The sequence below is a fragment of the Crocodylus porosus genome, unplaced genomic scaffold (assembly GCF_001723895.1).
Source record: "Crocodylus porosus isolate Cpor-Errol unplaced genomic scaffold, CroPor_comp1, whole genome shotgun sequence".
NCBI classification, from domain to species: domain Eukaryota; kingdom Metazoa; phylum Chordata; order Crocodylia; family Crocodylidae; genus Crocodylus; species Crocodylus porosus.
This window is the reverse complement of record NW_017728918.1, coordinates 89,511,384-89,523,618: the sequence shown is the minus strand read 5'-3', so window position 1 is coordinate 89,523,618 and position 12,235 is coordinate 89,511,384. Positions and strand designations below refer to the sequence as shown.

At 46.8% G+C, this 12,235-nt stretch overlaps 1 protein-coding gene across 1 annotated transcript in view; it reads left to right on the top strand.

Annotated features, from left to right (window-relative positions):
- Window positions 1-32: 32 nt before the first annotated feature.
- REV3L (REV3 like, DNA directed polymerase zeta catalytic subunit) overlaps window positions 33-12,235 on the top strand; it is a 209,484-nt gene continuing 197,281 nt past the window's right edge. The window contains exon 1 of the mRNA XM_019537923.1: window positions 33-222. Coding sequence (XP_019393468.1) covers window positions 84-222 — 139 coding nt within the window. The 5' untranslated portion in view covers window positions 33-83. The remainder of the gene's footprint in view (window positions 223-12,235) is intronic.

Genomic DNA, 12,235 nt, shown 5'->3' with positions numbered 1-12,235 from the left:
CGGCGGCAGCGGGGCCAGGCGGGCTCCGCTCCGCGCGCGTCTCCCTTTCCCTCCCTCCGCGCGCCCTGTGCCCGGCGGCGAACATGTTCTCAGTGAGGCTCGTGACCGCCGACTACTACATGGGCAACCCGCTGCCTGGCCTGGACCCCTGCCAGTCCCGCTGCCCGCAGGCCCCGGCCCAGAGGGTGCCCGTGGTCCGCGTATTCGGCGCCACCCCCGCAGGTAAGGGCGGGGCCGGGCGCGGCGGGGTGTGCGTTTGTGTCTTTGTGCCCAAGCCGCGCTGCGGCGGGCGCCCCTCCCCCCCCCCCCCCCCGCTGAGCAACTGGCCCCCCTCCGGTCTTTGTGGGCTGCGGCGGCGCGGGCGGGGGCAGACACGCGGGGCCGCCCCCGAGCAGCCGTGGGGGAGGGGCGCGTAGGGGGCCCCGCGCGTGCGCAGAGGTTGGGGGCTCCAACGGTCGTACCTCCGTGTGGGGGGATCGGGGGTCGGGCCTAGGCCCGGGAGCGGAGCCACCTCCAGGTGCGGGAGGGTCGGGCTGAGGCTCGTACGTGCGGGCGCGGCGCTGGGAAAACAACAAAAGGCTGCGGGGTCGGAGACGCCGGGCTACTCCCGCTGGGAGAGCGGCCTGATGTGAGGGCGGGGTGGGGGTTGCTCCGGTATTCAAACAGGCAGGGCCCGAGGGGGCCCAGAGGCCGCGGCGTGCGCCTGGCTGCCTCTCTTTACCACCCCCCCCCCCTTGGAGAAAAGAGTGATAACCCCTTCCTTCAAGGAAACGGTTAGGCTGTGCCATATTAGGAGCATGGCATTGCAAAGCTAGCAGGAGAGGAGTTTGGCTTGTCCAGCTTCCCCAGAGCAAAATCCTTGCTCCCCTCACCATTAACTTGGCGATTTGTTTGCATAACAAAACGGGGTCTAATTCGGCCTACTTACTCACAGATGACTTCTTTTTTTTTTAATGCGGTCTGCAGAGACGGTGTGCTATAATTATCTTCTGTTTATCTCCCCATTACTCTTGACAGCAAACAGTTAGCAGCTTGCTGTTATTTTCCCTTTCTATCCTTATAATCACCTTTCCTACAGAGATTTAAGAAACGTGTATTGTGCTCCTCCTGTGCAGTTGTTTAGGTGGAAAAACTAGACCTGAAGTTATTTGCTGAGGTGCTGTGGTAAGCATTGTTAGGGCCTCGCTGGCACAGTTAATATATCAGAGTGATTCGGCACTGTAAACTCTCCACCTATTTTATTTAACTCTTAATTGATCCAAAAATGAGATGTAAATAGGATGTTTTAGAAATCTCTTGACTTCTCTCGCAATTTAAAGAATTACATTTGAATATGTAAGAACTTCCATTATTGGCCACCCCCAATTCAAAATTGGTAAACCAACTTCTAAACTATTGTATTAAGAGCGGAGGATACACCTAGAGCTCAAGTGTTAAGCAACATGATCCTTGTTTTCTCTTGAGCTGAGCTTGGAGGAAATTATCCCTGCTGATGAGGGTTAATGTGTGTTCTTACCAGCATAGTACAAAAAGTGTCAGGTTGCAATCCTTTGTGCATGGCATCTAGCCACTATAGGCAGCTTGTACTCTCAGTTTGGTTGTGTCTCTGTTAATCTTGGTATGTTTAAAAAAAGTGTCCATGCTGTGCTACTAATTAGGAGCCTTGGGTTCAAAAGCAGGCTCCTTATTCCACCTGCTGAGCCAGTGAAGATTGATTGGTATATGAAAGTGGCTTATTTAGATTCAGAAAGTTGGATTCCTAGCAGTGCTGCATTTTGCATCCAATATCAGTTAAGGGTGTTGATTTTTAAGTGAGGTAGCTGCCTGATCATCTCTTCTTACGGGTGGTGAAATGTTCAGGCACAAGAGTGAGGGCATAGTTCTGTATTGCTCTTATTCTTGTCATTTTTGACACGTGTAACAAATCAGTTCTTTGAAACACTATACCTCCTCCATCAAACATGAAAGGTCAAAGTAAAAGATTATAGAGGTTTGAAAAAAATTTGGTCTGCAAACACGTTCTGGTAAGGACCTTTTGGCTGCACCTTTGCATACCTTTCAAAATAGAATTCTGGGGGGAAAGAGTAGAAAATTTTGTTCTGGGTGTTACTGTCATTATCATGTCCACCTGAAGGTAACCTTCATTTAAGTTAAAAAGTAAGATACCCTGCACCCCCAAACTAAAGTCTAAATATATCTAAGTCTAAATAAATAGAATAAAGTACTACCAGTTTGTTTGTTTTTTATTATCTTAGTTTTATGCAATATCAACAGAACCTATTTGGTATAATCACACTGAAGACTAGCTAGTGTGGTCTTCTTTTATTTTAATGCATCTTAGCAGATGCAAACCTGCATTTAATTTTGGCACCCTCTGGGCTTAAAGGTGAACTACATAAGTCATATACATGCCACATAATGAATTGGATGGAACTGTAATTTTAGAAATGTTTTGAGTTTGCAGAACTGCCATATTGGTTGTAGGATGAAAGTAGTGTTTCATGTTTTTGTTGTCTGACTACCTTGCTTGCGTTCTTTTTAGGAAAGATTAAAGAGAGAGAATGGCTATTAATTTTGAAGTAATCATTTTATCCACCAAGTGACATTGAACTCCTGAGCAAAAACTGCTATATTTAGTGTTGTAGTTGAAGGTGCTTTTAACAAACTTACTTTTTAAGGCCAAACCCTGAGATTTTCATGTGACACATAGTGAGGGAGCTAAACTCAGTCAGAAATGGATATAGAGAAAATTAAAGTGAGGGTCTTACCTGTGTGAGATCTAGGACAAAAAAAATGATCAAAAACCCAGTTCTGTCCTCTCTTTCATCCCCTGGAAGCTATTTCTGTTAAGGAGGTATCATAGAAAATTAGGGTTGGAAGGAACCTCAGGAGGTCACTTAAATTCTGTCCAACCCCCGCCCTGTGCAGAGCAGGATCATCGCTACCTAAATCAATCCAGCCAGGGATTTGTCTCACTAGGCCGTAAAAACTGCCAAGGATGGAGATTCCACCACCCCTCTAGGTAACTTGTTGCAGTGCTTCACCACCCTCCTAGTGAGAGAATTTTTTTCCTAATGTCCAACCTAAACCTTCCTTGCTGCAACTTGAGACTCTTGTTCCTTGTTCTTTTATTTGTCACCACTGAAAACAGTCTAGCTCCAGCCTCTTTGGAACCCTCGTTCAGTAGCTGAAGATTGCTATTAAATCCCCCCTCAGTCTTTTCTTCTTCAGCCTAAATAAGCCCAGTTCCCTCAGCCTCTCCTCAAAAACCATGTATCCCAGAGCCCTAACCTTTTTTGTTGCCCTCCACTGGACTTGCTCCAACTTGTCCACATCCAGGGGCAGTGCGTTCAGAGCATGGTGGTGGACCCCTTGCAAAAAGGCACTGCCTGCAGGCGGTCGCCATTCGCCACCCTGCTGCTGTCTGTGGGTGTCCATGATCCCTGCTGGTTGCTGCTGTGCTCCCACCACTACTGTGCCCCCCCCCTCCCCCAGCCGCTGGGGGCACTCACTGTTCATGTCCACATCCTTTCTATAGTGGCAGCCCAAAACTGAACACGACTCCAGATGTGGCTTCACCAGTGCCAAATACAGGGGAATAATTACTTTCTTTGATCGGCTGGCAACATTCCTACTAATGCAGCCTAGTATGTTGTTAGTCTTCTTGACAATAAGGTTACACTGTTGATTCATATCCATCTTATTATCCACTGTAACTCCCAGGTCCTTTTTTGCAGAGCTGGTGCTTAGCAGTTGGTCCTGAGCCTGTAGCAGTGCATGAGATTAATCTGTTGTAAGTGCAGGGCTTTGGTGAACCTCATGATAATATTTATTTTGGCCCAGTCCTCCTATTTGTCTAGGTCCTATCTGTCTCTGACATGTCTATCACACCCCATGGCTTGGAGTCATCCTTGAATTTGCTTACAGTTCAATCCATCCCATCTTACAGATGGTTGATGAAGATGTTGAACAAAACTGGCCCCAGGACTGACCCCTGGGGCCTTCTACTTGATATTGGCTGCCAACTGAACATCAAGCAATTGATCACTACCTGTTGAACCTGGTGTTCCAGGCAGTTTTCTATTCACCTAATAGTCCATTCAACAAACCCATACTTACTTCCTCAACTTGTTTGCAAGGATGCTGTGGGAGACTGTATCAAAAAACTTACTAAAGTCAAGGTATATCACATCTACTGCTTTCCCTGCATCCACAGAGCCTGTTTGCTCATCACAGAAGGTAATCAAGTTGGTCAGGCATGATATGCCATTGGTGAAACCATGCTGACTGTTCCTAGTCACTTCCTTTTTCTTCAAGTGCTTAGAAATAGATTCCTTGAGGCCCTGGTATGATTTTTCTGGGGAGTGAGGCAAGGCTGACCAACCAGTCTGTACTGTAGTTCCCTGGATTCTCCTCCTTCCCTTTCTTAGAGGTGCACTGTGTGTGCCCTTTCCCAATCATCTGGGACCTCCCCTGATTACCACATGTTTTCAAAGATAATGGCCAGTGGCTCTTCAGTCACATCAGCCAACTCCCTCAGCACCCTCAGGTGCATCTGGCGCCATGGACTTGTACATGTCCAGATTTTCTAAATAGTCCCCAACCTGGTTTTTTTTGTGCCAATGTTGGCTGCTTACCTCTTCCTCAAAAGGTGGAAGCTTGTTAAGGGACCCCACTTATTATATCGACTTCCGGTTATTGGGTCTCTCAAAAAATTAACGTTAATCTCCCTCCTGACATTTCTGCAAAGGAGGAGGAACTTTTAGTCTCATCTGTGAGATTTGGCAAACAGGATTGGGAGAGAGTCTCTACAAGTCTGCCCCTTTTCCTTCTTGCAGCTAAGAGATTATGCAGAGTAAACATCCATTTCCAGTTTCCCAGCATATTTTAATTTTTTAATCATCTATCACAGGGGTTGGCAACATCAGTAAAGCCATTGAATCAGGCTTGTGGAGCCAGAGACTGCCCACTTTTGTGGGGGGTGGGCTTTGCCCATGCCCTGGCTAAATGGCAAAGTATGTTGCCTTTAACTCAAGCTGGGTCATTCTAGCCTGCTGCCAGAAAACTTTGCTGACTGCTGTTCTACCCTAGTGTTCCTCAGGTGGGTTTGTGCCCTGTACTTCAGCTGTGGATTGCTAGTGATTTTACCCGCACCACAGTTGGTGAGTGGAAGCTACAGCAGTGGTGGCTGGAGCGGGACGGGGGTGTCTGAAAGTGCCTGAAGGGGAAGAGCCACTGTGATGATCATGCACCGCACCTCCCTTGAGAACCTCCTGTGCCCACCCCCAGTAATGCTGCCTCTTTCTTAATAAGCATGAGATTGACATGTACTTGATTACTTGGCTGCTCCCCAGAAAGTGAATAGTTACGGAAGCTGACTGATATAATTTTATTCTGTTGCTTCTTCTGGGAATCTGTGTAGTGGTAGAAGCAGTAAAGCTGTATGCAGACTTGGAAAGTTTCTGTAGCAATGGTTTACTTTTAGAAGGGAATCGTACAGGCTTCTGACTTTTAAAATTAACACCCCCCTCCCCCCCCCCCCAGTATTGAGGAATTGATGCAAAGGCCCCCTGGCTTGCTAGAATAACATGCCTGCTCACCAGGGGTAAATGGATTTTTCAAGGCCTATTTAAAATTATAAATATGCTTGTCACAGACACAGTAGGTTGTTTGCAGATAACAGAACTCTGAGAAGTTTACATGGAAAAAATAATTATGGCTTCATTTTTGTGAATCTGAGAATATGACGGATCCAATATTTACCATAAAAAAAATTAATAACTTTTCCCAATGTTAGAGTGGATTTCTCAGAACATAGGTGTCTAGTAAAATATAGGGTGGGCAACATGGTATATTTTATTGGATTTTTTGTAAACTTAGAAATCAGAATGTCTTGGTGTTCTGTGTCAGTTCAGGTAACTTGAACAAGATGTTTAAACACCACAGTTGCTATCCACATCTCTGGAGATTCACAAATTTTACCCACCTCAGTAAATAACTTGAGCTCTAGAGATGAAAGGTACTGTACGCATTTCATATGAAACAATGAAATATGGATCAACATTGGGTCTGTTAAGTGCATAGACTTTGTATTAAATTGCTATCTCTTTCCTTATTTCTAATCAGCAATTAAATAAGTGGTGGTGCAAGATATGTTTTTTGCTTGAATCTTCAGAGTGAAATTGTGCATGATGGAGTGGTAGAGGCTAAATGTTTTGTTAAGGTGTGATCTTTGGTTTAATTGGTGATTTCAAATTGTCGTTCTTGTCAAAATGGTGGGATATGTTTAAATATCTAAGCAGTGATATGCTTCTTGCTTGTTGTAGACCAGTGGGGGGCTCCTGGAGTTTTCAGAGGCTTCACTGACCTATTGTTGCTGCTTTGTTGGGTATTTCTGAGATGTCTACCTTTTTAGGTTTGAACACACCCAGACTGTAAAATGACCTGAAGTTAGAGTGAGATTACTTATTAGAACTAAATAACCTCCTTCATTATATGCAAAGTCCAAGGTAACTACATTCTTTCAAACCAGACCACCATACAATTGACAGTACTCAGACTATGAAGAACAAAGAAACTGTTAGTCACTGATGTTGCACTGCTCACAAAACGAAGAGTTTTTTGTTTTCTTGATCAGGTAATGCAAGAATGATAATTCTGGCACAGGGTATATGAGGTACCCTAGATATAAATAAATGTCTCTTAAGGAAAAAATTCTGGTAAAGTTCTGCTCCTATATAATTTTTATAAAAGAAAAATGTAAAACCAGTTCCGGATAAAACTAACTATATAATTCCTGTCGAAGTTAGCATATACACACATTTTTCTTCCTAAGGGTTTTGTATTTTTATACTTTTTTTTTTTTTTTTGAAATATTGATGCAAGAATGAAGTTCCTTTAGGACACCACAGAAAGCCTGTGCTTGCTTTAAGCCACCTTTGACCTTCTGACCCTGACTTACTCTGGGGCCCCAGCATAATTTAAGACAGCTCTGAGGCCTGCTTTAAGATCACTTCCAGAACTTCCCTGTGGCCTTTAGCATTGCCCAGAATCTCATCAGCACTTTGTGTTACAGATATGCTTTCAACATGTCACCTGTGACATATCGTATTTAGGGTAGGGGGTATGAAAAAAGGGCTTGGATAATATCTTTGTGCTGCTTCCCTAGCACAGGAAGTCTGAGAAATCATTCAATAGGTTGGAAATAGGTCTGAGGAAAAAAAAAATACATGTTTTTCTTTTTGAACCAAGGTGCATTTTTATTCTCTACCTACTGTGTTACTCCCCCTCTTTATTGTAGGTTCAGTTTTTGGGTTTTTTTGTAAATGAGCTGAATAGATGAGATAGTGGATCAAGATTCTCAACCTTTTCCAATGGGTGCCTTGCGTATTAAAACGCCAGCTCTTAGTTTTTTTAGCTCTTAGCTTTCTGACTATGGGAAACAATAGAGCAATTATTCTGTCTCAAAGAACTCCAACCACAACAAGCCAGAATGTTTTTTCATACTGTGGTTTCCTGTTTAAAATAACTTGGTTTATCTTGTGAATCATGTTAGGTGTTTGCACACCTAATAGAGCTAATATTGAATGGCACTTGTGGTGTCCTTTAAAGGATCTCAGCATGCTGAGTTTCTGCAGCATCCTGGTTGAAAATCACTGCACTTGGTTATTGAAGAAGTGTTTGCCTGTCTGGCTAAGCTATTGTGGAACACTTCACATCTGATAAAAACATATGTGCTAGGTAGCATAGTTGGTCATGCATGCATGCACAGTTTAATTTAACTGAGTTTTTTCCTTTTTTTGTGTGTGCGCTTAAATATTGAAACAAATGTTGTATTGTATGGCATCTTGATTCCACAGACATCGATTTACCTGCTAGGCTAGAGCACTTCTTTGCCTGAGTTTATTGAAACTTTTCATGTGTTAACATCATATTGCATTTGTAACTCGGGTTAGCTTATGTCATTACAGGTGTGTCAGCTGTGGAGTTGGAAGCATTTTACAAATGTGTTCTTTTCCAAGTTGGGTCTAAATATATACTAGTTTTTATGAAGAACATGTCCTAGAGCAGGGGTCTGCAACCTACAGCCAACTACTGGATTTGGCCCAGAGCTAAGGTGCTTTGGGCAACATTTGAGGATAAAGGGGAAGGGGGGCTGGTTGCCTGGCTATGCCTGGGCTAAACTGAGGATGAGCAGCAGGCAGCTTCACCCATGCTGCCCTGCATTGCAGCCAGCTGACCAGGAACACCCTTTGCTGTGCTGGTGCTGGGTCTTAGCACTGACTTCCCTAGGGCCTGAGTTAGAATCATAGAAATCAAGGGCTGGAAGGGACCTCAAAAGATCAAGTCCAACCCCCCTGCCCTGGGTAGGAATACTGCTATAATCAAATGATCCCAGCAAAGTGCCTGTCCAGTCTCCTCTTCAAGACTTCTGAGGCTGGGGACTGCACTAGCTCTTTGGGATGTCTGTTCCAGATTCTGGTCACCCTTGCCATAAAGTTCTTCCTTGTATCCAACCTGATACCATCCTCTGACAGTTTATGGCCAGTCTTTCTTGTCCTCTCTTACACATGGTGTTAGAGGTGGGATCGGGATACCCTGCTGTTTTACAGGCATAGTTTGGGAAGAGTAATAGAGTCACTGAAATCCCTTGAGCAAACATTTTCTAATTTGGCATCAGGTCGACTGGATAGTGTAGATAGGCAGGATGGCCGCCCAGTACATCCAAATGACCGTGCCTGAACTAAGAGAACAGGCGAAAGAGAGAGGCCTTCATGTGAAGAAGGGGCTAAAGAAGGAAGAACTGATTAAACTCCTGTGCGACAATGACTCAGCCACAGAGCCCCCTTCACGCACGCCAACTCCTGAGTCCTCCCCAGAATCACAGCCCCACACGCCAAGTCCACAGTCCTCCGGGAGATCAACCCCTACGGAGGAGCAGTGGAAATACCAGATGCGGCTAGATGCTGAGGAGCGATAGAGCAAGCTCAAGTATGAACTAGATTTGAAAAAGATGGAGCTGGAGGCCCAGCGTGAGCATGAGAAGGCACAGCTGGAGCTGAAAAGATGGAGCTGGAGGCAAAAAGGATGGAGCTAGTGGAGAAGACAGCACAGCGTGAGCACGAACTAGCGGTACTCTGTCTGCAGCCCAACGGGAAAGATGCGGGCCCTCTGCGAGTGTCTGGGGGGACACCCCAAACCAAACTCCTCAGCCTTCTCTTGCTACCGAGCCGGAGATGATCCCAACGTATTCCTCAGCATCTTTGAAAGGCAAGCCCGACGGTGAAAGGTGCTTGAGGAGGAGTACATGATGCACATGGCTGCTCTGGTAGATGGCGACGTGGCGGTGGTCATGAATAGCCTGCCCTCAGATGCAGCTGATGACTATGATGCCTTTAAACAAGCCGTGTTTATGAGGTTCAAGTTACGACCGGATTATTTCCGGAAAAAATTCCGGAATATCCACCCACAACCCGAGAAGTCAATGGCTGATTTTGTGGCCCTGGTGTGGGATGCTCTCCTTAAATGGGCAGACGGAGCCAAGGCTGACAATAGAGAGAAATTGCTCCAACTCATGGTGCTGGACCAATTTTATTACTGCTGTCAAAGGGAGATTAAAACCCTAGTCAAGGACAGGGGCCCCAAAACCATCCATGAGGCTGCTGAAATTGCAGATCAGCTGTTGCTTAATCGTGAGGGGTCAGACAAGAAGCCTCCCTACTCTGGAAAGGAACAGAAAGGGTTCCAAAGAGGGGGGAAGGGAGGGCCCAGGTCCAAAAGGGGAAAAGGGGCCATCCCAGACCAAGCGTAAGGAGGCCCCTGATTCGACCAAACTTCCCAATTCGGAAAAGAGGGGGCGCTGTAACTGTGGGGAGCCGGGCCACGTCAAGCCCAACTGCCCAAAGTTAAGCAACAAACCCAAGCGCATCAGACATGCAACAGCTGTAAGCAGTGAGGGGGGAGACCCGAGCCCTTCTGAGGGGCATGCCTGTTGCTACAGGATCACAAACCCAGAGGAGGTGATGGGCCCCCACCGGACCAAGATACCGGTAAATGGCAGAACCCTTATTGGGGAACTGGACACGGGGTCCAGTGTGACATTAATCAATGCCAACCTTGTCTCACCTGCAGATATAATCCCAGGGAGGACCCTTAACATTCAAGGGGTGGGGTCTCCACCATTTGAGGTACAGGTAACCTGTCCATCCATCGAGTGGAGAGGCTGTGCGATTCGCATAGAAATGGGTGTGCTGGAAGCGGCTCCGGTCCCCATCCTGGTGGATGGGATATCATTGACCTAGAACTCCTGCACTGGGAGGTGGACCAGGTCCTAGAGCTAGAGCCCTACCGCATTTAATGTGGTGACTTGTCTACAGAGCAGAAAGGCTAGAGGGGGAGGGTTAGAAACTCCCCAACAGACAGCCACGCCATTGGCTGCACTGGGAGAGGCCCCAGCGGAGGGCAATTGCACACCAGTTCCTGAGGGAACTAGCAACCCCAAGGGTGGGCTAAGTGACAGTCCCAGGGCAGTGTCTAGTCCGTCAGTGGCAGAGGGAGGTGAGACTCTCAGGGAGGAATCCAGGGAAGTCCCTGAGGGTGAAGGTGCACTCACTGCAGGAGCACCAGAACTCTCTGCTGATTGCTTAGCTGGGCAAGAGGAGTTCAAGCAGGAGGTTCTAGCAGACCCCAGCTTGGAGGACCTCTGGCAGATGGCTCAGGAGCAAGAGACCGAGTTCACTCCGGAGAAGAGGGAACAGGTGGTCTGGGATAAAGGACTTCTCTATTGGTTGTGGGTACCAAAGAGCCATGCCGAGACCTGGGAACCCCACCGCCAAATCATAGTCCCGCGTAAATATAGACAACAATTGCTTTCCATGGCTCACGATTTACCATGTGCTGATCACATGGGCAGGGAACAGACACGCCAGCAGCTGCAGGTGAACTTCTATTGGCCCAGAATTGCCCAGAATATGACAGACTACTGCCGATTGTGCGAGACATGCCAGCTGACAGGGAAAAATGGGGACGAGAGAAACTCCCCTACAGCCCCTCCCTAGCATTGATCAACCCTTCCAAAGAGTGGGGATAGACATTGTGGGCCCGCTGAGGCATAAGACCCGGAGAGGGAAGAACTACATCCTGACTCTAGTGGACTTTGCAACTCAGTACCTGGAGGCAGTTGCCTTGACCTCCACTGAGGCACCTGTGGTTTTTCGTGCCCTAACCAAGATCTTCTTTCAGCTGGGTTTTCCCTCCGAGATCCTGACTGACCAAGGTGGAAACTTCCTGGCAGAGGTGATGAAGTGCCTGTGGGAGTGCTGTGGGGTGAAACACCTCAAGACCACGGCCTACCACCCTCAGACAAATAGGCTAGTAGAGAGATTCAGTGGGACCTTCAAAAGGAGGCTAAAGGCCTATGTGGACTCTAACCCCAATGTCTGGGATGAGAAACTGCCGCATTTGCTTTTTGCCTACCGGGAGGTGCCCCAGGAGTCCACGTGGTTCTTGCCATTCGAACTGATGTTTGGGAGGCGAGTTCAAGGTCCTCTCGATTTGGTGAGAGAGGAGTGGAAAGGGAAAATCCCTTCCACCAAGACCTCCGTGGTGGAGTATGTGCTGAACTTTCGTCAGAAACTGATTGACATGATGAAAGTGGCACGAGAGTCCCTGGGACAGGCCCAGGAGAAGCAAAGGTCCTGGTATGATGAAAAGGCTCGCTTTGAACGAGGTGATAAGGTTATGGTTTTCCTGTCACTAAGACAGACAAGCTGCAAGCCGCTTGGGAAGGAACTCATGTTATCCTGGACAAGCTGGATGATGTGACCAATGTAGTGGCCAGGAGTGGGAAAAAAACCTAAGACAGTTCATGTGAACATGCTTAAACCGTACTTTGATAGAGGTGATTGCGCCCTAGTGAACCACTTAGTGAGTTGGGTGGTTCTAACCCCCAGCCCACTTCCAGAAAAATGCTGCTGGCCACTACCCTGGAATGTATCCACCTCAGACAGGTTTGACCTTCCCAACTCTGAAAACTTCTTATGGGAACTTCTGGCAGTTCATTTTAACTTTGAGTCTGGAAAATGGACTTATGCATATTCCTGAGTAAAACTGGCACCATGCCTAAAAGACATTTTTAAATTTTCGCTTAATACAAAAAGGATGTGGAGAAGCTTGAGAGAGTCCAGAGGAGAGCCATGCGCAGGTCAGGAAAACAGATCTTACGATGATAGGCTGA